A 27,004-nucleotide genomic window follows, 5' to 3' on the forward strand; every position below is an offset into this window, starting at 1 on the left:
ATTAAAGCAAATCATACTTACAGAATTTAGCCATGAGAGTTTTAAATCTAGGAAAGGTAAAGGTAAAGGTAAAGGCCCTCCCGTTGATCGTCGATTTGCTCGAGCGGGCCCAGTAACGTCTCCATTGGAGACTTTGTTGTTACTGTATCTGGCATATCGAATACTCTCGGTAGCTTGCCGGGCTCTCCGAGAGGGGCAGAGGAATCGAACTCGGGTCGGCCATGTTGGCCGCTTGTAAGGCGAACGCCCTACCTGCTGTGCTATCGCTCCAGCCCTGGCAGCATCTGCTCACCCAAGTGGCATTTCTTAGATGAAATGCGGTCACAGGTACACAACTATTTTGGGAGATTCTGGAACCCGTGTCAGCTGCGTGCAGGGCAAACTCTTTATAGGCTGTACTATGGCCCCAGCCCCGAAGGGTAGAAAATTTTTAAGCAGCCTGCTGTCGAGGGTGAATTTCTAGGAAAATTCACATCAGGAGAAACTGTTGACAAGGACAGCCAGCAGAAGAGAGCCGCTGTGGAAACCTCTGGGGGCTGGGGCGGCGAGATAAAAGAAGAAAAGGTCACTTTCAGGCCTCTGCTAGTGTGGCCTGGGGAAGCCGCTTCTAACAGCACTGAAGGAAACAAATCATTAAAGCCATCATTCAGACTATATCTAAGTAAAATATTTACAAAGTTACCTGCATCAAATTCAAATTCTGCACCATCAGCACTGGTATCACTCTGAAGACCACCTCCACTATCCAGTCCAAGTCCGTCTTCATGTTCCTGCTCTGAAGCCGAATGTGGTTTCAAAGGCTGGGTTGGCCGATGCAAGCTAACTCCTTTGAAAGCTGGAGTCACCACAATAAACTTCATCCATTGCCTTGCCAGGGCAACCAAGCCCTTCTTCAAAGTTACCAAGGCAGGAAGTCCATCACTCTGTAAAACAAGGGTGTGATCAGAAGCCAACTACTGTAACCATTAAGCATGTTGCATATATTTATTCATTTAAACCACAAGGAACCTAGAACTTGTACATTAAATAAATTGTACAAGCACACATGAGAGCACAGAATTCAGTCTCTAAGAGTATCTTTCTGTCGTATATCAAACATCAGTATCAGGTAAACAGAATACAAACATGGGTGCAAAATTAAGATTCTCCTTAATAAGTGTCCAATTCACATTGCTTTTTTTTGCCAGTAAAAGAATAATATGATGATGAATATAAATAAAAGTCGCCATCTTTCCCATATGGGAGTCTCAATCTAAGGAGAAAATGCCTTTCCTCTCTATGTCCTTTCATCCCTAACTACCATAAGGTTTTGCCTGTCTGGGCAGAGCTCTGCTGGAGATACACCTGCCCTATTTCAGCAGTTCCACTTGTGGCGGAACTTCAGAAATAGGGCAGGTGTATCCTCTACAAGTGGAACTCCCAAGTTCAACACACAAGGTGAGATGAGATTCCTTTATGAGAGCTGATCAGGAGTGTGCCTGACCACCAGTAGTAGCTTTGGGAATTCTGACCCTGGTATTCTTTAATTGATCAGAATGTGGCAAAGAAGGAAAGCCTTAAGCTCTAACCTTAATAGTGATGTGCTAGCTTCTGGCGTGCTTTCCAGGATCCCAAGTATAATGTATTTATTTTGAAATGCATTCTCCCCCTCCATCATTAATTAGTCCTTATTTTATTAAATATTCTAGTGAAAACTGTTCCTGGTGATTTAAAAATGGGCCGGAGCAATTGCATAGCAGGTAGGGCATTTGCCTTGCATGTAGCCGACCTGGGTTTGATTCTTCCGCCCCTCTTGGAGAGCCCAGCAAGCTACCAAGAGTATTCTGCCCACATGGCAAACCTGGCAAGCTACCTATGGCATATTCGTTATGCTAAAAAACGGTAACAACGAATCTCACAATGGAGACGATACTGGTGTCCACTTGAGGAAGTTAATGGAACAACAGGAGGACAGTGCTACAGTGCTACCTTTGTCTTCTGCCTATTTCTTCCCACTTCTACTTTTCTTTCCCTCTTCATCACTCTGTGCCCCTACATCAAATCATTCCATCCCCTTTCTTTATGTGGTATTCTTCAGCAACCCATTCAGGACTAGCTTTCTCACTGTTAACCTCATAAGTCTCATCTGTGTCTGTGGCTTCTAACACCCTCTGGGTGTGACTCCCACACCACACCAGTAAGCTCCAGTGCTGTCAACAGTGCTTGTGATTTTCTTTCTCCTGTGGACTTCCGATGTACCCCCCAGAACAGAGGTTTCTTAAAGCTCACAAGAAGCTGCAGTGACGCACCATGGTGGCATCATCAATGACGGAATGATTTGCCTGCTGGAGGTAGTGGTGTAGTATATTACACAGCAAACAGGAAGGGTTTTCTTGGAGAAAGCGGGCAAGTTTTGTAAGTCTGTTGTATTTACTTCTCAGGGGGAAATGTACACTTTTATTCTGGAACAAAGCAAAACCAAATTAGGATAGTATCTACCAAAGATGTTACAGATGAAAGACATATAGCAACTAGGAATGTGCAGGTCAAAGGTTCCCAACACCAATGAAAAATATAAAAGATCATTTCAAGAATTAACTTTGCAAGATCCCTGTAATGTGAAAAGGTATACCTCCAGTGCTTCGGTCATTATGCAACCCATCACAGCGCAGACTCTCAAGGTCCCCTCGGTGTCTAGCTTGTTTAGAGATGACTTGAGTTGATCAATGGGAACAAGCCAAGCACCAACAGCTGGAGTTGCAGTGCTTAAAAGGTTCAGCTGCCTTTAAAATTAAAATACATATAAATTGAGGTCACAAAATTACTTTTTCCTTTTTTCCATCAAGTAAATTGACTTGAAAATAACAGGCGGGGAAAAAAAAAGGAAAAGGACTCTAATGAGGTGAAAGAGTTAAAAAAAAGAGGTGAAAGAACTAAATGTACCCATGGCAGATCATCTAGGGAGATGGCTCAAGTGGTGGAGCACATGCCTGGCAGTAAGTGAGGCCCTGAGGACCCTGACATGGCATGCCATTCCCATAACAAACCAGCAAACTAAGGGTGCAAATCACTGTGAGTAGTCTGGGCCCTATGAACTCTGCAACAAGGGCTCCTGTACATGCATAAATATGTAAAAGTCACAGCCAGTGATATGCAAAAAGCAAGGCTGAAGACAGAAAGAACCAAGTAAGGAAGCAACTCTAATCTAGTTCTATCAAACAATTAATCTTTAAAGATAAATAGAACAGAATTGTGTGTTGCATAAACATGAAAAGTAGCATTTTCTGTGTGTGTGTGTGTGTGTGTGTGTGTGTGTGTGTGTGTGTGCATGTAGAGTTTTTGAGCCATCGGGTGTGGGGATAGAACCCAAGGTCAGCTATATGCAAGGCAAATGTTCCATCTACTGTACTGTCTCTCTGGCTACACATTATGTTTTTAAAACTTCTTACCTTGAAAAGGCGTGTGCAGGAGACCTCACATTAGTGGGTGCCGCAAAACTAAACCAGATCTCCTTGATGGTCAGCTTCATGCTGCAGGAATCTGGAGGTGGAGGCATGAGAGGCAAATCTCTCTTCAGATCATCAGATTCAACTCCTTCATCCTACATAGAACAGAATACCAAAACCTTATTCACAGTATAGTTCTTAAAGCTACATGCACATTAGTTAATGCTGTAAGCATAAAACCTTCCCATCAAATCAGTTCTAATGTGTACATAGGACCTACTCAACATAATCTCATTGTTGCCTGAGAAGTATTCATGGGTTTCTGCAATTTGAAAGAGCATTCTGAAAAACTGCTATGCTATCAGGCACTAAGTGGCAGATCTGAAAATTTGACGGGTTCAGCTTGAGTCCTTTGTAAAATCATTGTAAAATCCCATTGTAAAATTTGTTAAGGGATGTCAAGTGTTATGCAGAGGTGCTGTGACTTGTCAAAAAGTTATACAACTGTTAAAGATAGAATTTAAGTTTTATGCTTTCCACTGTAATCAGTTTTCCACTCCATTTAACTGACTATTCCAAAACTTCCAAATAAAGTGCAGCAAAAAATACTATTGTAGCCATGCTCAAAAGGACACTCTACTAATAAAAACTTCTTAGTAATGGACTAGTAATCTACACTGAGAAGTAAGATTAAAATTTTTGCAATATAGTTATTCAGATTGCAGGAAGGTAAGAAGCATAATATTAAAGCAATAAACAAAATGCTACCGCCACAAATTAATATAGAAAAAACTTTCAAAGGGTGGACCCCCACTAATTCTGGGCCACTATTTGGTGCTCCAGGCAAGTTGTGTTTGGGGAACACTAAGGTTATACCAAGCAGTTCTTGGGGAAATTATACAGAAGAAAATTTGAGCATTGTCAGATGCCAAAAACCACCTACCAAATTAGAAAAAACAGGAATCCTCTACTTTCAGACAGCAAGATAAGTCTGTCTGTACACAAAGAAGTTTATCTTGAGGAACCTGAAATTTAAAAAGTGGGGGTAAGGAGGAGAAAGAAGTACACTCCTTTCATGTGTGAGTCGTTAGGTTTGTTTTCTGTCACATAAAAAAGTAAATATGGAGGAGCTTGTAACTCCATTGTAATGAATGTCTCTATATACGGCAAATTAATAAAAAAAACCTTTGGGTTGAGACTGGATTTTTTGTGTATACGATTTGTATAATTGATGGTAGCTCAGAGGTCTCTGGATACGGGTCTGGAGCTCGATCAAGGGCATAACAAAAAGAAAGGAGAAGTTCACCACATCGGGGCACTGCCCTAGGGGATGAAGTAAGGAATTGGACATACAGCACCAGGAAAAAAGAAGCAAAGAACAGAACATGGGGAAGAATATCCACATTTGGAAAGACAAAGAGGATCAGGGAGAGTCACTGAACACAAAGCAATGTTGCAAAACTCCAGGTATTTCAGCAGGAAGAGAAGCAGCAGAGAGATTCAGGAAGACACACAAGTTTCCTGGGGTATTTGAGTCAGAGAAAAGAGAAAAAGAATAGTGAGGCTATTGCCACCAATTCCATCAGGAGAGCAACTACTATAATTTTAGTATCCTTAACCAAAATGCAAATCTCCACCCACCCTTCAAATAATTCAGAAGAAAATGGTGATTGTTTTGAATTATATTTTAAATCATAACACGTTTTAAACGTAAATTCCCAGAAACCTAGCGTCAAGAGATGATACTAATATACTAATGACTACTGAATACTCAAGGTCTAATTTTCACACCAAAGGGGTGTGTGTGTACCAAGTCTTTCTTGCGTAAAAATTGAGGTAACCCTTCCTCATTTGTTGTTTTCTTCAATTTTTACAATTCTTAACAGGCAAAGAGCACTGCAATACTGTTAGTAACAGAAATACTACAGGATAAACAACTTGCTCATATCACCAGTTAAGTATGATCTAAAAATTTGGATATTTTCATTATTTGTATTGTACTCATCACCATGAAATACTACAATAAAAATGACATGATCACAGGATATTCTACCGGACTCTAAATGAAACATTGCTAGTAGCAGAACTACTTAAAAAACCAAATCATAATAAAAAGACATAAAAACAATGCCCACTTTTTCTAAATTGAACTTGTTCATTTAACAAATACTATAAAGTACTGAAAGTGGGTAGGCATTACGCTAAATATCATGAGACATAAAACATCTATGAAGCAGTCTTAAACAACAAAAATTCTACCAGAGAAGTAGCAGAATCACCAAGCAAAACTCACAATGTGGAAAGAAAGCAAATATACTCCAGATATTAATCCTAAACTGGATATGTAGTTTTCTGGTTTGCCCTTCCTCCCCTAGCCCCACCACCAAACATTCTTACTACACCAAACATTTGACCAACCTGTTCATCTGAACCAGAATTCCCATTTAAGTCTGAAGATGGGCTGGTCCGGTCACAAGGAAGATTGTCATCAGAGATGTCAGTATTATAGCCACTTCCAGTTGGAGAGTCAGAGGAATTATTGGATGTCAGTACCCCACCCCTTTCAGTGACACTTGCTTTACCCATTACTCCAAGAGTGTTATATAAAATAGCACCAGATTGTCTTCCTCCTATAAAAATCAAAGAATGGATTAACTGAAAACAGTGGGACTTCAATGCAGTACCGCTACAATATTCATAATTATAACAAATAAAACTTTTTTATTTCTTTGCCAAAATTTGCCTTTATATAAAAGTTGATATAAGATTGAATTATCAGGTAAAGAATACTCAGCATCTACAACCACTATTACATTATAATTAAATCCAGTCTTACACTTCAATCTATTTCATTATATCATTCAAAAATGTAAAAGCAAACAATTCATATTCGGCACTATAGGATTTACAGCATTTTCATTCTGCATGTCAAAATTCGCTAATCTAAGATCCAGTGTCCAAAGATGTGAACTTCCAATAGTTGGGTGCCTTTCTATTTTATTAGAGAATTTTTTCTGAAAGTAAATCTATAAGGAGTGAATGTAGATTGGTTCTCTCGGATTGAGTATGAGAATCGGGAGTGATGACTAGTGGGTACTATTATCTTTTTACGTTAATAGAAATGTTTGAGCACTGGATTGTGGAGATGGTTACACAGCTCTGTAATGATATTCACAAGGATTTTGATAGTATATTTGAAATGGGTCAATTTTATGGTGTGTAAATTATAATCAGGGCTGGAGCAATAGCACAGCGGGTAGGGTGTTTTGCCTTGCACGCAGCTGACCCGGGTTCAATTTCTCCGTCCCTCTCGGAGAGCCTGGCAAGCTACCGAGAGTATCCCCCTGCCCACAGAGCCTGGCAAGCTCCCCATGGTGTATTCGATATGCCAAAAACAGTAACAAGTCTCACAATGGAGACGTTACTGGTGCCGGCTCGAGCAAATCAATGAACGGGAGAACAGTGACAGAAATTATAATCTAAGTAAAGTTGCTACTAAATGAAAAAAGTTTTAAAGAAAGAGAATTTTTCTGAACCATAGATTGTTTCATCAGACACTGATTTAATTAGATACATCTAGATGCTACTTCTGAATTTCACAATAGAGGCAAGTAACACTTAGGAAACTGGGTTATACCATTCACTTTGGTAGAAAGAGCAGGTCAGACACTTGCTGCTCTGAAGATGCTGATTAAATTAACTCCAAATTATGATTGGAAAAAAAAACCTTATCAACAAAGTGAAGCCATCTTGTCTCCCACATAAGCAGAACATATTTTTTAAAATTCTGACCTTTCAGTTCAGGGCTAGAATACATGCTTTGTGTCTATGACAAAGAGCCTGAGTTCAATCCCCAGCACCACATGGCATCCTGTACAAGTGGGGCCTAGCAGTAACAAAACCAAGAATCTCTGGGAGTTGAATTTTTTATATTCAAAATTTTTTTTTAAATTTACCTTTTATGGTTAAATTTTCAAGTCCACATTCAAACATTATCCAACCCCACTTCTCTTGGCTGGGACCTATCCGAGTCACATCTGGAATAGCTTGTTGATCTGTTTCATCGACAAAGGTAAATTCATCCAACTCTTCAAGAGTAAATAAAACTTTGGACTTCTCAAAGGGAATAGCAGTGATGGCACAGGTACCGATATCTATTATCAACAGAAAACAAGGAACCATTTTAGAGATAGAGAATTGTATGACATGATGTAAACATTTGGCACATAGACTATATGATAAAGAAATCTTAGTATTCTGTCAAGGAAAAAAAAAACACATAAGCCAGCTTCTACAATAGTGCTGTTTAATGCCATACAACTTAAAAAGTGCCAAAAGCATAACATGCTGAAGAGGGAGAGAAGAAGGTTCTAAAATTAATGCTCAAAGTCAGCATGAATTCATTTCTTAAAGATGGAGTAGTATTCGAAAAATCTAAACTTAGGGACCTTACAGGAGATCAACCGTGGTTCAATCTCCAGCATCATATGTGGTCCCCAGAGCACCACCAGGAGTATCCCTAAATGCAGGGCCAGGAATAAAGTCCTAAGCATTGCCAGGTATGACCTCCCAAAACCCCCAAAATAAAATAATAAAAAAATTAAAATTCTAAATAATTAAGCTTCATAGGTAACTCGTCCTAAATACCATTAAAACTTTTTAGTATTTCAATTAATTACCCAGCCTTAGGAAAAACATTCTCTAGGAAAGTGACTGCTTTTATTAAAAGACCAGTTTATTACTATTTTTTTTAATCTTGGGTAAAAAAAAATCTGAAGCTGTGATACTTTGTATTTTTTAATGAATCGCCGTGAGACACAGTTACAGACTTACAAACTTTCGTGCTTACATTTCAGTCATACAATGATTAAGTACCCATCATTCCACCAGAGCCCATTCTCCACCACCAATGTTCCCAATATCCCTCCCATCCACCTCCCCACCCCCCACCTCTGTGGCAAGCGGATTCCCTTTTACTCTCTCTCTCCTTTAGGGTATTATAGTCTGCAACGCATGTATTAAGTGGCTATCATGTTCAGTCTATAGTCTACTTTCAGCACACATCTCAGATCCTGAGCATCCTTTACTTGGTGGTCCCTTCTCTATCTGAGTTGCCTTTCCCCCTAGCATGTGAGGCCGGCTTCCAAGCTGTGGAGTAATCCTCCTGGTCAAAGACCAGTTTATGCTATCACAATTTATCCTAGATGTTGCTAAAACTCTGCTTACAATGAGCAGCCAATACCATGAACGCCTGGCAGAAACTTTTAAGTTGTATTTTTTTCCACTTCTTTCTCTCAACTGCAAATGATTTAGAAAAGCAAGGTTTTTAAACAATCATATGTGAATTGACCATACAAAGACAATGTGTTTATATTTGAAGCAAATCTTCTTTCAGTACTCTACCACTTTATTAACCCAGCTCTGATTCCAGCTTTTCATGTAATATATAATGAAAATTTGTTCAGGTCATTAAAAATTCACTGAAGATTATTTCATTGACTATATAACATCTCATATGAAAACATATAATGTGTTTATGAAAAGAAAGTCGTAACATGATCAAGTAAATATTTGCCTGCAATTTTCTAAGTGTTTTTTTACTTTTGTCTTTAATTTATGCATATGTGTAGCATAAGAGGAATCATTTGAATTTTATTTAAAACTTTTCACTAAGTAACACATTCGCAGGATGGAGTAATAGCACAGTGTGTAGGGCATTTGCCTTGCACGCAGCCCACGCGGCCGACCCAAGTTCTATTCCTTCGCCCCTCTCGAAGAGCCTGGCAAGCTACTGAGAGTATTTCGCCCGCATGGCAAAGCCTGGCAAGTTACCCATGACGTATTTGATATGCCAAATACAGTAACAACAAGTCTCACGATGGAGACGTTACTGGGCCCGCTCAAGCAAATAGATGAACAACGGGAGGACAGTGCTACAGTGCTAATACATTCGCATAGATCCAAGTCCCAAAAATATGAATGGGGTTACTTGAAAAAGAATGCAAAGGGGCTGGGACAATACAGCAGCTAGAGCACATGCTTAGCTAGCATGCACCTGATCCAGGTTTGATTCCCAGTACAATATGGACCACAAACCACTGCCAGACACAGCACTGTAGGATGTGGCCCTGAAGGCCTGCCTGGCACTGAAGTACTAAGCAGCATTCCATCCTCAGTTCCTTGAAATGAACAGCTTCGTTGGCAGTGATTTGCCAATGGGGCCCCCACACCTCCTGAACACCATTTGTGAGACATCACTCCTCCCCAAAAAGCATGATTAGGGTATAAATTTAAAAATTACAACCAACGTTATAATAAAAATCCTCAACATCTAATCCACTCATTAAAATGAAACAAGTAGCATTAGATTGTTGAACACCTTTCACTGATATGTGTATACAAACAAACATTTGTGCTCTACTTTTCTCCTGCTCCTTTATAAAACTATCTTCTTGGAACTTAATTGGAAGCTGTGCTTGGATGAGTCTCTTGCTAGACTATTCTAACTCAATTCTTTCTGGATCAAATCTCTAACAATCTAAAACCATTTAGGTCCCTATAGGAGCATATGAACTGAACTGAATTAGAAATACTGAAATGGTGACATGATGTCTCTAGGGTTTTTTTTTTCCCCCTCCCCAGGGATCTCAAGGTGCATAGTTCTATTCACAACTCTTGTTATTTATAGACTTGTATTGTCTTTGATATTGCAATCAGTTTTTAATAAAAATGCACTGACGTATGATGTATCTATGTAAGGGGTAGCAATAAAGTGCATGCCTTGCATGCATAAGATGTTGGTTCAATCCCAGGCACTACAAAAATAAAATTAAAGAAAGATCATAATGTGGTCTATAGTACACAAGGTAAAACCACAAAGAAAGCAAATGGGAGCTATAACAGTAGTAATTCTTATTTTGGAACTGTACCACTGACATTCCTACCAGAGTTTATCTTCCATTATGCAAAGAACATGAGTAATGAATAGTTAAATGTCGCGTGTACTATGCAGAAATGAATCTTTCTTAGAAAATATTCAAACTCTAACAATATTCAAAAGAAGTCATGTTTCCTTTCACAAAATTGTCTTACACTTATATATATCAAAGAAAAAAAATTTCTTGTAGATTCATACCTGTTGTATCAAGACCCCTTAGTTGTCCATGAACACGATGAATGTTTAACTTGGCTGCAATTTCTTTGCCTTTTTCTGCTCCCGCATTTGACCTGAGTGACCCAGAAGACTGAGGCTGCATCTTGCTGGCATGGACATATCTATCAAAATTTGGTGTTCTACTGGGTTCTGTGTTGTTTAAATTTTCTTCAACCACACCTCTAATGAAAAAATAAAAAGCAAGAAAGTTAACATTTAAATAATAAAATTAAGTAAAACATTAAGGTGGCTTTTAAAAAATTAGTTTCAATTAAACCAATATGAGAAGCAACTTCTGCAATACTGACTGAAAAATGCAATAAAAACAATACAGATTTTGTACAAAGAAAACTACAAAACGATACTTCAGGAAATAAAAGAGGATACAAGGAAATGGGAAAATATCCCCTGCTCATGGATTGGGAGAATTAACATTGTCAAAATGGCAATATTTCCCAAAGCACTGTACAAATTCAATGCGATCCCTATTACGATACCCATGACATTCTTCAAAGAAATGGAGCAAACACTCCTGAAATTTATATGGAACAATAAGTCCCCACAAATAGCTTGAGCAATCCTTGGGAAAAAGAAAATGGGAGGAACCAACCTCCCTAACTTCAAACTCTATTACTATTACTACAAAGCAGTAATAATTAAAACAGCATGGTACTGGAACAAAGGCAGAAATGTAGACCAATGGAACAGGATTGAATATACTGACATCTCTCCCCAAGCATATGATCATCTAATCTTCGATAAAGGGGCAAGAAAAGTGGAGCAAGGAAAGCCTCTTTAACAAATTGTGCTGGCAAAACTGGGCAGCTACATGCAAAAAGGTGGGCTCAGATCTCTGCCTAATGCTATGTACAAAAGTAAGATCAAAATACATTAAAGACCTCAATATCAGACCAGAATCCATAAAGTTCACTGAAGACAAAGTTGGCAAAACCCTTCATGATATTGAAGCTAATGCTATCTTTGGGGCTGGAGCGATAGCACAGCGGTAGGGCGTTTGCCTTGCACGCAGCCAACATGGCCGACCCGAGTTCGATTCCTCCGCCCCTCTTGGAGAGCCCGGCAAGCTACCGAGAGTATCTCGCCTGCACGGCAGAGCCTGGCAAGCTCCCCATGACGTATTCGATATGCCAAACACAGTAACAACAAAGTCTCCAATGGAGACATTACTGGGCCCGCTCGAGCAAATCGATGATCAACGGGAGGGCCTTTACCTTTACCTTAATGCTATCTTCAAAGATGTCACGCTACTAGTCAAGCAAGTGAAACCAGAGATAGACAAATGGGACTATCTTAAACTGAGTAGCTTCTGCACCTCAAAAGAAACAGTGACCAAAATACAAAGACAGTCTACAGAATGGGAAAGAATATTCGCCGAATACACATCTGACAAGGGGTTGATATCAAGGATATACAAGGTACTGGTTGAACTCCACAAGAAGAAACTACCCAACCCCATCAAAAAACGGGGCAAGGAAATGAACAGAAATTTTCACAAAGAAGAAATCTGAATGGCTAAAAGGCACATGAGAAAATGCTCTACATCATTAAACATCTGGGAGATGCAGATCAAAACAACAATGAGATACCATTTCACACCATGGAGACTGGCCCACATTCAAAAGAACAAAAGCAACAGGTGCTGGCGCGAATGTGGTGAGAAAGGGACCCTCCTTCACTGCTGGTGGGAATGCCGACTGGTTCAGCCCTTTTGGAAAACAGTATGGATGATTCTCAAAATATTAGAAATTGAGTTCCCATTTGACCCAGCAATACCACTCCTGGGAATATATCCCAGAGAGGCAAAAAAGTATAGTCAAAGTGACATCTGCACTTGTTTGTTCATTGCAGCACTCTTTACAATAGCCAGAATCTGGAAAAAAACTGAGTACCCGAGAACAGATGACTGGTTAAAGAAACTTTGGTACATTTACACAATGGAGTACTATGTAGCTGTTAGAAAAGATGAAGTCATGAAATTTACATACAAGTGGTACTACATGGAAAGTATGTTAAGCGAAATGAGTCAGAAAGAGAGGGATAGACATAGAAAGATTGCATTCATCTGGGGAACATAAAGTAACAAAATAGGAGACTAACCCTATTGGGGGTTAGTCCAAGATTGGCCGAGATTAGTACCAGGAATTTTGCTCCATGGCTTGGAGGCCAGCCACACATGCTAGGGGAAAAGGAAGCTCAGATAGAGAAGGGAGCACCAAATAAAGGGTGTTGGGAGGATCCTCCCAGGATGGGAGAAGCATGCTGAAAGTAGACTATAAACTAAACATGACTGCCACTCAATGCCTCTTATGCAAACCACAACACCCAAAAGGAGAGAGAGAACAAAAGGGAATGCCCTATCACAGAGGCAGGGTGGGATAGGGGGGGTTGGGGGTGGGAGGGATACTGGAACGCATGGTGGTGGAAAATGGGCACTGGTGAAGGGATGGGTACTTGATCATTGTATAACTGAGACCCAAGCACAAAAATTTGTAAGCCTACAACTGTACCTCATGGTGTTTCACTAAAAAAAAAAAATACAGATTTTTATAAACCTACTTTGTTAACTTTATAAAGTGAGATCTGAAAAACCAGTTTAACACCAGAATTTTCATAAACACATTAAAAATTTAATTAAGGCTTGCTTTTATATTTGGAAAGATGGCTCAAATTAATAAAATTAAAATAAAATTGGTAAAATCTTTCTTACCTGTTCATGCGTACTTGTGTAGCAATTCTGTCAAAACACAAGGCTACTAGAGAGACATGGGTTACACCTCGGCCAGGGGCTGTACTTGGAGTTTCTTCCACTGAGGCTTGCAATAAACACAGGTTTACCTAAAACACAAATATCACGATTCTAAGAAGTGAACACAAAAATTTACCACTTAAATATAAAAATACACAGGAAGAAAAACATTGTTATTAGGAATATTGTTTCTATGTGTCTGACAGTGATGAAGACAAACCTTATAATTAAATTCTTACTCAATGGATGAGAAATATTTTAGAAATATTACCCAATATTCTGTTTAAGTAAACTATTTGCTAAGTTAACTTTTAGATTACCAACAAAATAACATCTAATTTTTTTATATTACATTTGATTTCACCTTTCAGTTCAAGAAATACAAAGAACAGAATCCAACAAAATGTTCTCAGAAACATTTCAGTTCTTTCAGGAAACTTTTATGATACTATTACCTTTGGTATGCTAACATTAGCCTGAAGACCTTTAATTGTTACATTATCTTGCTTCATTGTAAGATTTGTCTGTGCTTGTCCAGGATTAGTGGTTCCTATGGTAGGATGCTCAGGTTTTGTCCCTCTCACATCCTGTTTGGAAGATAACTAAAAAAGATAGAAAACAGAGTCATTTTCACACACTTTCATCATCTGCACTTCACCCACAAGCCATGTGCTGATTCACTGTGCTCCTCTATGCTTGGCCACATGCCCACTGGTTTGGCAGTCCCACTGTCCAAACTTCAGGGTTGAGAGAAGTGATATACAATGAACTGAAATCAGCCCACAGAAAATAGAAACTTAGTGATAACAACAACACAAGGCCTTTTAGGCTCACTAAATTCTGCTTACTTGAGAGCAGATTTGTTTTCTAGCATTTCTTGTTGGTGGGGAATGGTCATTTTTTCCTTAACTCCCATTCTAACTCCCTATAACATCCAATGTCAATGTATTGACATGTAAATCATTATTTGGAATAATGGTTTAAATAAAAGCAATCAGTCTCCCTCCCCTAATCTGGCTTCTGCTCCTAGTCCAAAAATGGCCCACATCAATGTGAATGCCAAGTATAGAGTCACCAAAGGTGCACAGTTATGACATGGCATGGACCACACAGCCCAAGCAGAGATGATCACAACAGGAACAGTGACACAGTTCACTGAGGGAACAAAAATCATGCAGAAAAATCCTGATACAAGTTATGACTATAGAAGAAATGTGCAGCTTTGTTTCTTTACAAAATGAATGTATCAGTCAGTCCTAAAGAATTCTCATTCACTTAGGACCAAAAGGTGCTAGGGGAGACTTGGGCTGAAAGGCCCCTTTGAACATTCACATTACAGAAGCCATTTCTTATGGAGCCATGACATGGAGACATTCACACATTCTCATTTAGATAGTTAACAAAACGAATAATTTCTAGGCTTTTCAAATTTGGAAATGACATGGCTACTCAATGTGCCATACTCACTGAATAAAACATTCTTACATTTTCTGAGAAGGTAGTCTTGCTATTCTGGACAGCTTCCCTGAGGACTTTGGCATGAAGATCATCCACAATGGCAGCTGGGTGTCGGGTGCTAGCACAATGAACCATCGCTTCAATATATCTGCACCGAGAAAAACAGTGAATGATAAGCCTGAGTATCACTGCCACAGCCCAGTTTATAAACTGCTCCATGCCAGGTTCTATACATATTAGCTTTATCTCCCTACACAAACTACAAGCTCTTTGCAGGGCCAAGAATCTCTTATTTCACCTTTATGCCTTTTATCCTATTAAGGATAAAGTAGTTAGAATAGCATATGACAGTTTCTGAGTTGACTTGATCATCATACGCTCATCAAAAAGCAGAGAAGAAAGAAAAATAAGAAGCGATATAATTATAGTGATACTGTGATATGACTAATTAGGGTTAAAAAAAGTAACAACGCTAACTGAAACATAGACCCCTTCATACATTTTTGTTCAATCAAATAGTTACCACCAATCTTCTTCTGGGACTCAGAGGAAGTTACCAAAATATGTCAACTGATAATTCTGAAAGAGTTCACAGCCCTCCTTCCCTGTGAACGTATTACTTGTCTCCTGCTCATCTGTCTTGTGTCAATTTAAATTTTAGACCAGTTCAAAGAACGAATAGGTGAGGGTGGGGCAGGGCTCTTCTCATTAACACAGTAGGCTTAAATCACAGGCTTAAATCACTTTCTAAACAGTAATTTTATTTCTGCCAGAATTACTACCTGTCTAAAGCTTCAGCCACTAAGGGGGTGAGAACAGCATCCACAGTCCCCCTCACTTCCACCACAGCTGTGGTCCTGGTCTGTGACACTGGCTGCCGTAGGCTCCACTCTTCTGTTAATGTTTCATCATCTGTATTGTCAACTGCTTTCTTCTCCAGAGGAGTATATGGTGTGCTACACAGTTTAACAAGAAAATCATCTGTCAGAAAGACTGTAACAGAACTGGGGCTTCCTTAACATGATCAATGATACTGTGTTTACAATGAGGAATATAAATTATATTATATATTAATATAATATTATCCTGTTGTTTGTCGATTGCCTCGAGCAGGCCCCAGTAACATCTCCTTCATCCTAGCCCTGAGTTTTTAAAAAAGTTTATAATATTATAAACACATATATGTACATATATGATATATATATGTACATATATATATATATGCCACTGAGCTCCTAAAAATTCCTAAAATTTCCCAAGTGATGTAAATCAATGTGTCTGTCTTTTGTTGGGTTAATGAGGTGGCTTGGACTCTGGAAAACAAACTCTGTAACTAGAGGGTTGGAATTTTAAGTTCCACTCTATGATCTTAAGGGAGATAATGGCAATACTGAGTTTACTGTCAATGGCCAGTGAACTAATCATGTCTAAGCCAACAAGCTCTAGAAGAGCCCCCAAAGGATGGGTTCAGAGTTGCCAGGCTGATGATAACCTAGAGATCTGGGGAAAGTGGTGCCTGAAGAAAGCCTGGAAGCTCCACACTCAGTCCCCACATCTTGTCCTAAGTATATATCTTCCATCTGGAGGTTCATCTGCATCCTTTATACCCTTTATTTCACCCTTTTGTAGTTAACTGGCAACCTAGTAGGTAAAGTGTTACTCAGAGCAATATTTAGACAGAGTCTAAATGAAATTCCAAGGTAGACATTTGTGCACTACCAGAAGTGGATGGAAAACAAGAGCCAAATTTTCAGACACCTGGCTGAAGTCCAAGACTTGCTTACTAGTGTTGAGAAGAACTCATCTGAAGTCTAGTGACAACCCTCCATTTCATAGGTGACCATTTAAACTATGTTACAACTGAAATTTTTCATGGAATTAGGCTAGATATTAAATGTCTCAGATTCTTTTGAAGGTAGGAAAAACAAGATACTAAAACACAGGCAGTTAACATAACAAATTCACTGTATCACTGTCATCCCTCTGTTCACAGATTTACTCGAACGGGCACCAGTAATGTCTCTATTCTTCTCGGCCCTGAGGTTTTACTTATTTATTTACTTTTTGGGTCACACCTGGCAATGCACAGGGGTTACTCCTGGCTCATGCAGTCAGGAATTACTCCTGGCGGTGCTCAGGGGACCATATGGGATGCTGGGAATCGAACCCAGGACGGCCGTGTGCAAGGCAAGCGCCCTACCCGCTGTGCTATCATTCCAGCCCCATCAGCTCTGAGATTTTAGCAGCCTCTTCTTACTCGTCTTTTCCCAATGATTGGACCCTCTTTCAGGGTTAAGGGAACAAGACCTGTTATCGTTACTGTTTTTGGCATATCGAATACACCACAAGGAGCTTGCCAGGCTCTGCCTGTGCAGGCAGGATACTCTCGGTAGCTTGCCGAGCTCTCCAAGAGGCATGTGTTTACATATTTCTCTCTATTATTTGTTGCCTACTGTCTTAGCCCCATCAAATATAGTGTGATAATTATGGAAAATGGGTAGAAAGTGTTTTATAATGCGGCTGCCTGGAGAGTAGCGGCAGTTGGGTAGTGGAGGTAGGTTGCCAGGGCTGGGTCCCTTTCCCCAAATTATGGGGAAAATTCTGTTTTTACTTGATGCCACTTTTTCAAACTATAAAAATTATAATACTAAAATCTTGTCAGTTTCAAAACGTGAAAAGCCAAGTTATGGCTTGCATATTATGTCTACTGAAAATGATACTGACAGTTCATTAAATGTAAAGTCAAAGCCGAAATATAGACAAGAGTCAAATTATTTTTAAAAATTTATTCATTAAATAAAACCGAGTCAAAGAAAGAAAAATATTCCTTAGAATAAACCACTCACCTCAAGTCAGGAAAGAAGACAATTTTTACTTACTTTGATGTTGATCCTGAAAGTTGCATTCCCCTATCAAGTAAGGAATTGGCAGTAAGTCCTTGTTTGATGACCTAGAATATAAGACATTACTTGTAGTCTAGAACTTTTAAATAATTTTGACTTTATGCTACTAACCAATATTTGTGAATATCCAGATTACCTTAATATGACTGATATGTAACATAAACACTAAGAGACTAATTGAAAAAATATTCAACTGTCAATCTGACACTCTATGTACTTAATATGTGGCAGGCCTGCAGTGAGTAAATAAATACAAAAAAAGCTTAAAATTGCCTATTCCAATGTCATATGTCTTCCCTCCAGGACTACTTTCTAAATTGAGTTTTCCTAAGCAGCTTTTAGAGAGTTTTCTCCTAGTGTAATTTTTACATGGGAAAGAAAAAATCATCCCAGAAAAGGAGTATGTAGGAAAAGTGAGATTGTGCTGCGTACCCATAAAAGACAACAAGTAACATACCTGAATAACTGAGTTGAGCCCCTTTATAAGCTAATCAGTTATTTCTATTTAATGAAGAAAAATGTTCTTTCCATCTATCTTATATTTTTGAAGTTGTCTAAAATACAAATGCCCTATTTGCTTTAAATATATAATTGCACAGTGAAATTAGTCATTGAATATAATAAAATAATTCTAATTCTTAGGTGCTAATTTATACTCAATTTGATAGTGGAAAATTCATGCACTGGCATATTTTTCTCATGGAATGAAGAAAACATTTTAAAATCTTATCCAATTTTTTTCTTTTTTTTTGGGGGGGGGGTCTTTTTGAGTCACACCCAGTGATGCTCAGGAGTTATTCCTGACTTTGCACTCAGAAATTACTCCTGGTATTGCTCGGGGAGTATATGGGATTATATGGCAGAAACAAAATCCACGTCAGTGCCTGCAATGCAAAAGCCTTACGCACTGTACTATTTCCCTAGTCTCCTAAATCTTATCAATTTATTGTGGGCAAGATAAGAAAGCGGACAAACTTAAAACTAAAATTCTGCAACTGTCACTCATATTTCTTTCTCCTTCAATGTTTATTGCAGAAATGCTTCACCTTCTGTCTCTCTTAACACCCCACATGGCCACTTTAGAATGTTCCACTACAAGACTGGAGAAATAGTATAGGGATTAAGTCACAAGGTTTGAGTCCTGGTTAGAACATTGGCACCACTAAAGCCCTTTAGTTCTCTCCATAAGATTATTACTAACTTCGAGTCTATCTTCCCATTCACCTATCACTGCCTCCAGCCCTGCACTCTCGTCATAGGACATCCAACACCTGTACCCAATGGCAGAAGTAGTTAGTTCATCAGCACTTGGCACTTAAAGGAATCACACAAGATTCCTTTATGCTACTGTCGATTAGTTCCACTAGTTCCATTAGACATTATAAGTATAATCTTCATCTATAAAAATAAAAATCTTGGGGCTGGAGCGATAGCACAGCAGGTAGCGGGTAGGGCATTTATCTTGTATGCAGCCAACCTGGGTTTGATTCCCAGCATCCCATATGGTCCCCTGAGCACCACCAGGAGTAATTCCTGAGTGTATAAGCCAGGAGTAACCCCTATGTATTGCTAGGTGTGACCCAAAAAGCAAAATAAAATAAAATAAAATAAAAAATAAAAATCTTTAGGATTTCTCTTGCAAGTTTATAATTTTATAAAACTAGTTTTTATATTGACTATTACCACTAAATTTATTTGGGGATGTTTAGCTTTCCTAAAAGGACGATTTACAGAATATGCTACAGAAAGCAGACAACCAATTCTTACAAAATTATAAGATGTCAGATTTGTAAAGAAAACAGAATCAGCTTTGCACAGAAACAAGATAGAGTAGTAGAAAGAACACCCCTACTAAAAATATTTCCAGACCCGCATCCCATACTACTGTCATGAGACTCATCCACTGGCCAAACTTTACAGATTAAGTCTCAAAAGGGATCAGCTATCCTCAATTAACAGGTACACTGGCCTCCTGGCTGAAAACTCTGGGGTGCTCTCGGGAGAGGGGCAGGCCAAGTCCCTACCCTGCTGAAGCGCCAACAGCCATACTGACACTCCATAGCTGCAGCCATACCAACAGCCTCACTCCACTGCCTCATAACTAAACTCTGCAGAGATGCTAAACTACCAAAACTTCTAACTACACCACTCAATAGGCTGAGAATTCTGGGGTCTTCTGGGGTGGAAGGGGGGTGCGCGGAGGAGCCTCTCCCACCTCCTATAACTGTCACCATGTAAACTCACAGCCCAGTTAAATATCCTGGAGTTTGTAACATTTCCAAATTCCACAATACTGATACTCCAGTAGGAGCACACCAAATTAAAGGGGAAAGTCAGTAGAAGTCAACTAAACTCAATGAAGCAAAACAGCAACACAGAAGGCTCAACTAGCCACAAACAGCTTTAATAAATCCTCAGACCAGGACTTAATGATCCCATGGTGAGATATATATAGCAGTTTTCACAAATTTTCTTTTATGAAAGTATTTGGGGGGGGGGTCACCCGGCGATGCACTCAGGAATTACTCCTTGTGGTGCTTGGAGGACCATATGGGATACTGGGAATCAAACCCGGGTCGGCCGTGTGCAAGGCAAACGCCCTACCCGCTGTGATATCGCTCCAGCCCCCTAAAGTACTTTTTTTTTTGGTGTTCAATTTTTTTTAAATAATTCCATTAGTCGTTTTGTTGTAACAAGCAATATAAAACCAATCACTTTGTGCCTGCTAAGAGGGTAGGCTTGAGGGGCCACAATGGTGGAGGGAAGGTCACACTGAGAGTGGGATTGGTGTTAGAGAATACTGAATGCCTAAACAAATGCATCATGAAAACTATAAACCACAGTGTTTAAATAAAGGGAAAAAGAAATTCCAAAATTTTAAGACAGAAAATGGTTCTAAGATACTTCATTGTAATTAGAGCGTAATACAATGTTGACAGAGGCTGCATGATAAAGACAGGGTAGCAATCAAATTTAAAACTAACCCTCAATTTGATAAAGCATATACGTATAAAATCAATACTATGACTCATCAATCAGTGACATATAATACTAGAACTTCCAAAACTCACTCAGGAGTTGAAATGAGTGGGAGAAAAATTTTCAAAACATTTAATTTTTCTATTTCTCTAAATAAATGTATCACTACAAAGCAATAACTAACACTGATACCTTAAAAATGGGAACTGAGAGATGCTCAAAGGAAGATGAGCTTTCTTCACTGGTTGGGGTATCCAGATCAAGTGGGCGGTGCAAGGATGATTTGGAGGTTCTCTTGGTGGCTGGGTGCTTCACAGACCAGTTAGCCACCTGGAACTGGGTCAGGTGAGCCTGATAGCAGCTCAGCACAGGTTTTGGAGGAGGAACATGCTCAATCTCTGCACTTTTGTCACCTTCCAGGACGTACACATGTTCAATGACATCATCTTCTCCACCCAAGGCAGAAACAAAAGATGCCTGTGAGGGGTGGGCTCTGAACGGCAGTGTTCGGGGATCCTGAATGCTTTCTCCGTGGCCAGTGAGAGGGCCTTCCACACTGTGATATATGGAACCTCTGCTATAGTCCATCTGCTGAGTCTGTTTTTTCTTCCTTTTTCTCCCTGGGTATGTTCCAGGACCTTCGTCACTGCTAATGGGCTCAAACTCTTCGGCTGCGGAAAAGTAGGCTTCACTGTCAGCCACGGACATGCTGGAATCCATGGATCGGTACTGGTGAAATGAATTAGAGTCGGCTGATGGTGTGTATGGAAAAGACCCAAAGCTCCTTCTCTGCTTTGGTGAGTCCAAGACATTCTCATCACTCCGAGAAACATCACTGCTAAACTGGACCCCAACTGTCATAGGCTGTTTGTCACCATAGAAAGCAGCAGTGAGGCTCTTGGTGCTTCCAAGTCGGGTGGAACACACTGAAGCCTGTCGCTTCAAGGGAGACCTCAGAGGAGACTGACCCACCAACTTGTCCTGATTGTTGGGAGACACGGGGCTGTTAGCAGATATCTCTGTAGGAACACTGAAACAGGAAACAAAGTTATTACTGAATGCCACATCATGAAGTTGAAACACAATGAGAAACAATTATCAAATCCTTTGAGAAATTTTAACTATTTTACAAATAAAGGGAAATTTAATAATTTATACATATGTACAAAGTAGCAAAATAAGAGTATGTGTTCATAACCCATAGGTTCAACATAAACTGAGGCAGCTTAATACAACAGAAACTTGAGGAGGCTAAGGGATAGGACAGGGAAGGGGCAACATTTATGGTGAAGGGAAACATTCAACAGAGAGGAGGAGGTGGTGCTGAAAGACGGTCAAGTGTATGAAATCCCATCTTCAACAGTACCATAAACCACACTGCAAAATGTTCTTTTTCTTTTTTGTAAAAGCAGAGTGGGGAGCAAACTAGGGGTGAAGGGAGGGGGTAAGTGCATTGGTAGAGGTAAGTGGACACTGGTAACAGGATCAGCATGGAAACACTGTATGCCTGAAACCCAACCATAAGTAACTTTATAATTTCAGTGACTAAATAAAAAGACTTTAAAAAAAAAACTTTTTTTAAAAAAAAAGTAGGGTATAATCTTCTATCTTTAATTTGTGGACATGAATGCCTGCTACAAGGATTTTTCCACATCCTTTACAAGCTTGTCCAATAAAACATACAAAGATTTTGAATAAATAAGAGAAACTAGAGGAGGAAGAAGTCAAAGGTGGCCCCATGCACCACCAGGTATGCACCAAATTAAAACACTTTTTATATTAAAAATAAACAAATGTGTTCGTCACAGATGAGCACTGAAGCTAAACAGGCACTGAGTTTGTCAAGGGACACAGTGCAAAGGGGGTGGAGACCAAGGGCAGATGTCCTGAAGAAGGTATCTTTGACAGATGGCAGTCTGTAGGAGGTGGAAGATGAGAGCGAAAAAAGGCAAACAATTTGCTGCTATGTAAAGTAACATGTTGAGTGAAGTTAGAGAAAGAAGAACAGACACAAAATGATCTCTCATTTGGGGATTTAATAACAAATGCCCAAAGGCATCAGTCAGGGAAAGAGACTGACATTAGTGGAGGAAGTGTTCACTCTGGAGAACAGCGTGGTGAAAGGAGGAATAAAGTGCCTGTCATAAAGGCAGCCTGGGGTTAAGCAGGGTAATTGGAGACAATACTGGAGGGAAGTGGATACTGCTAAAGGGACTGGTGTTGACATCATCTCACACCACAGAGACTGGCCCACATCCAAAAGAACAAAAGCAACTGGTTTTGGCACGGATGTGGTGAGAATGGGGCCCTCCTCCACTGCTGGTGGGAATGCCGACTGGTTCAGCCCTTTTGGAGAACAGTATGGACGATTCTCAAAAAATTAGAAATTGAGGGGCTGGAGTGATAGCACAGTGGGTAGGGCGTTTGCCTTGCATGCAGCCAACATGGCCGACCCAGGTTTGAGTCCCAGCATCCCATATGGTTCCCCGAGCACCGCCAGGAGTAATTCCTGAGTGCATGAGCCAGGAGTAACCCCTGAGCATCACCGGGTATGACCCAAAAAGCAAAAAAAAAAAAAAAAAAAAAAAAAAAAAATTAGAAATTGAGTTCCCATTTGATCCAGCAATACCACTCCTCTCCTGGGAATATATCCCAGAGAGGCAAAAAGGTATAGTCGAAATGACATCTGCACTTCTATGTTCATTGCTGCACTGTTCACAATAGCCAAAATCTAGAAAAAAAACGAGTGCCCAAGAACAGATGACTGGTTAAAGAAACTTTGGTACATCTACACAGTGGAATACTATAAAGCAGTTAGAAAGGATGAAGTCATGAAATTTGTAAATGAGTGGTTCTACATAGAAAGTATCATGCTAAGTGAAATGAGTCAGAAAGAGAGGGACAGACATAGAAAGACTGCATTCATCTGAAAAATATAAAGTAAAAGAATGGGAGATGAACACCCAAGAATAGTTGAGATAAGTACCAGGAGGTCTGCTCCATGGCTTGGCAGCACATACTGGGGGGAAACGCAGCTCAGAGAACGGAACACTAAGTAAAGGGTGTTTGGAGGACTCGCTCGGGATGCAAGACGTGTGCTGAAAGTAGACTACAGACCAACATGATGGCCACTCAATACCTCTATTGCAAACCACACCACCCTAAAGGAAAGAGGGAGCAAAAGGGAATGCCCTGCCATAGAGGTGGGGTGGGGTAGGGAGGGATGCGGGGCTGTGAGGGCAACTAGGTTCATTGGTGGTGGAGAATGGGCACTGGTAGAGGGATGGGTACTTGATCATTGTATAACTGAAACTCCCTCTCGGAGAGCCCGGCAAGCTACTGAGAGCATCTCACCCACAGGGCAAAGCCTGGCAAGCTACCCTTGACATATTCGATATGCCAAACACAGTAACAAATCTCACAATGTTACTGGGCCCGCTCGAGCAAATCGACGAACAACGGGAGGACAGTGATACACTGATAACTGAAACCCAAATAAAAAGTTTGTAAGTCTACAACTGTACCTCATGGTGTCCCACTAATAAATAATAATAATAATAATAATAATAATAAAATAAAGAGACTGGTGTTGGAACATTTAAAAAAAAAAAAAGGAGCCTGAGAAGGAGACCTCAGGAGGACAAGTCAGAAAAGTCTAAAGGAAAGTGAACAATAATGTCTGGAAGGGACCAGAGGAAAACTGTCTTACTCAGCAACTAAAATGCAGTGGCAGACACCTGCAAGCAGAAAGATCACCTTCATTACATAGCTCTGTGTTTCCTTTAACCTGGATGACTACATACTTATTATTTTATTATCACAAAGACAAAAACAAATGGGCATATTCATGGGCCAATGAGTATGCATGCTTCACATGAAGGAGGCTTAGGTTCATTCCCAGCACACCCCCAAATTCTGTATGTTCAGGAGGAGGTAAACTCGTCTAGTGGTTGAGTTGAGAGAAGTGTTACTGTCATAGTTTCAAGCAACTATAATTGGGTCTAACTCTTACTGAATACTCACCCAACTTGACCACCCTCTCTCCTGGCTCCATGCAGGAATTCTGTTTGAGTCAGGTGGTCCTCAGCAGTGGATGAAGGACTTCCCTTTTCCCCCGGCAGTAAGGGCTGGGCAGCACTGGAGCTGCTGTTCTCCTCAGAGGAGGAGGAGGAGCTGTGTGATCGTAAGGGCACCTGCAGGCTGAGGTGCTGCGCTTTCTTCTCCACTTCAAGACCCACAGACTTGGCTTCCCATTCTTTCCTCTTCAAGCTGTTCAGATTACCTACACAAAAAATTGTATGACAACTTATGTCAAGCCCCTGTTTTTAGGGAAATCACTGAACAGTTAACAAACATCGATCACATGGCAATATACTTCCCATAGAAACGCAGACTCTAAGTATAAAAATAATAAACTTCCTTTTGTTAACCATTTGAAAAGTTCCAGAGAACTTGACAAACAGAAAGGACCATCTCTCAGGCCCCTACCTTTTATTTCTTGAGTGTACAGCAACCTATGCAGTGAATACTGTATTTAACTCATAAGGTGCTTAGAGAAAAATTCTAGATAACACACTAAGTCACCTGTCCCTACTTATATCAAACTCATGTATTTACCCAACAAGCTCTAAGTAAAGACATTTCTCTACCACGTATGCTCAGTTTTAATCACAAGGAGACTATCTTACCAAAACTATTGGTAAAATATAGCTGCCAATGGTTATTATTAATGAGTTTTCCTCTTAAATAACTGTAGACTTGAGCACAGCTACTCCTAAGCATATCTCTGGAAGCTGGGCACTAGGAAACTGATGATAAATAAGGAAATATTTCAAATAAACTTGGCTGGTGAAATTGCCCAAGTTAATAATAGGAGTCCCAAGCAGTCTAACTCCTGTTCATATAATTCTAAAACTTCTTGTTCTTCTCTGACCTCAGTCACATAGAGTATAAGATAAATGCACATTGTACTGAACCTGGCCTGTAAAGCTGCTCAGAAAACATTACTCTGAACGGACTGGCACCAACCTCCCCTTCGGTGCCAAGGGACGAGACCACTAGAACCAAGCACAAGTAACCACGCACTATATTACCTTCTACAACTTTGGGAATCTCTTTAGTAATGATCCACTCTCCAGGATGTAACAGTGACTGCCCATAATACATGTCAGACTCTGCACTTGTGCTGGAGAAGGCAGAGCTGCTAGATGGGGTCAGTTCTTCTAGTCGGAAGAAGTCAAGGCCTGTTCCTGTGCCACCAAAGAACCTACAGCCACCAAGACAACCACACTTGTTCTTGCATCTCTTATTCCTCAGGGTATCATCCGGCCACAAAAACCACAACCTAGACAAAACATAGCACAAATAAAGAGAACACAAAACTCTAAGAAATAAAAAGCATTTACAAGATAATCAAATGTTAAAAGAAAATTGAAGGGGGTCACACCCAGTGTTGCTCATGGGTTATTCCTGGCTCTGCCATGGCAGTACTCTTGGGGAGCCGTATGGGATGCTGGGGATCAAACCTAGGTCAGCTATGTGTAAGGCAAGTGCCATACTTACTATACTATTGCTCTGGCTTCTATACTAATATTTTTTAAAATAATGTAAGTTTTATTTTTACTGTTCTATATCATTTTAAGCATTTGGACTTTCTTAGGAAAAAAAAAATTTCAGGATGGTTGGATAGGATTAAGTAGAAACGTTAATGAAAATATAGCATATATTTTAAAAAAGGGGGAAAAAAGCATCTGAGGCCCAGAGAGATAGAATAGCAGACAGGGCATTTGCCTGTATGTAGTTGACCCAAGTTTGATTTCTGACACCAAAGGAGTGATCCCTGAGTGCAGAGCCAGGAATAAACCCTGAGCACTGCTGGCATAGCCCCCAAATAAAAACAAACAAGTTTAAATGGAGCAAATATGAAAACCAGACATTCAAATTCAGTTTATAAACTGTCCTGTCCTCCCTTTGTTCATCAATTTGCTCGAGTGGGCACCAGTAACGTCTCCATTGTGAGACTTGTTATTGTTTGTGGCATACCGAATATGCCACGGGGAGCTTCCCAGGCTCTGCTGTGCAAGCGGGATACTCTCGTAGCTTGCTGGGCTCTCCGAGAGGGATGGAGGAATCAAACCCGGGTCGGTGCGTGCAAGGCAAACACCCTACCTGCTGTGCTATCGCTCCAGTAAATATTCTGGAAAGGCACAGACACAGAAAGGTATTTGTGCAGGCGCCCGGAACAGAGGCAGATAACTTATGAGATTACAGGTGGGGCTGAATCTCCCTCCAGTCTCTTCATAAATCCCAAAGATGAGAT

General features: G+C 40.0%; 1 protein-coding gene across 3 annotated transcripts in view; it reads right to left on the reverse strand.

Annotated features, from left to right (window-relative positions):
• The window catches only part of BLTP1 (bridge-like lipid transfer protein family member 1), a 191,387-nt gene that overhangs the window by 81,598 nt on the left and 82,785 nt on the right, over window positions 1–27,004 (reverse strand). For all 3 annotated transcript variants that reach the window (XM_056134547.1, XM_056134545.1, XM_056134546.1), the window contains exons 27-41: window positions 25,779–26,029; window positions 24,709–24,967; window positions 20,878–21,715; window positions 17,683–17,753; window positions 15,586–15,759; window positions 14,831–14,951; window positions 13,801–13,947; window positions 13,307–13,434; window positions 10,561–10,760; window positions 7,382–7,579; window positions 5,844–6,055; window positions 3,429–3,580; window positions 2,612–2,762; window positions 2,289–2,441; window positions 683–923 (exon numbers count right to left, since the gene is read on the reverse strand). In XM_056134547.1, coding sequence (XP_055990522.1) covers window positions 683–923; window positions 2,289–2,441; window positions 2,612–2,762; window positions 3,429–3,580; window positions 5,844–6,055; window positions 7,382–7,579; window positions 10,561–10,760; window positions 13,307–13,434; window positions 13,801–13,947; window positions 14,831–14,951; window positions 15,586–15,759; window positions 17,683–17,753; window positions 20,878–21,715; window positions 24,709–24,967; window positions 25,779–26,029 — 3,296 coding nt within the window. The remainder of the gene's footprint in view (window positions 1–682; window positions 924–2,288; window positions 2,442–2,611; window positions 2,763–3,428; window positions 3,581–5,843; window positions 6,056–7,381; window positions 7,580–10,560; window positions 10,761–13,306; window positions 13,435–13,800; window positions 13,948–14,830; window positions 14,952–15,585; window positions 15,760–17,682; window positions 17,754–20,877; window positions 21,716–24,708; window positions 24,968–25,778; window positions 26,030–27,004) is intronic.

The sequence above is a fragment of the Sorex fumeus genome, unplaced genomic scaffold (assembly GCF_029834395.1).
Source record: "Sorex fumeus unplaced genomic scaffold, SorFum_2.1 ptg000099l, whole genome shotgun sequence".
In the NCBI taxonomy this organism is placed as follows: Eukaryota; Metazoa; Chordata; class Mammalia; order Eulipotyphla; family Soricidae; genus Sorex; species Sorex fumeus.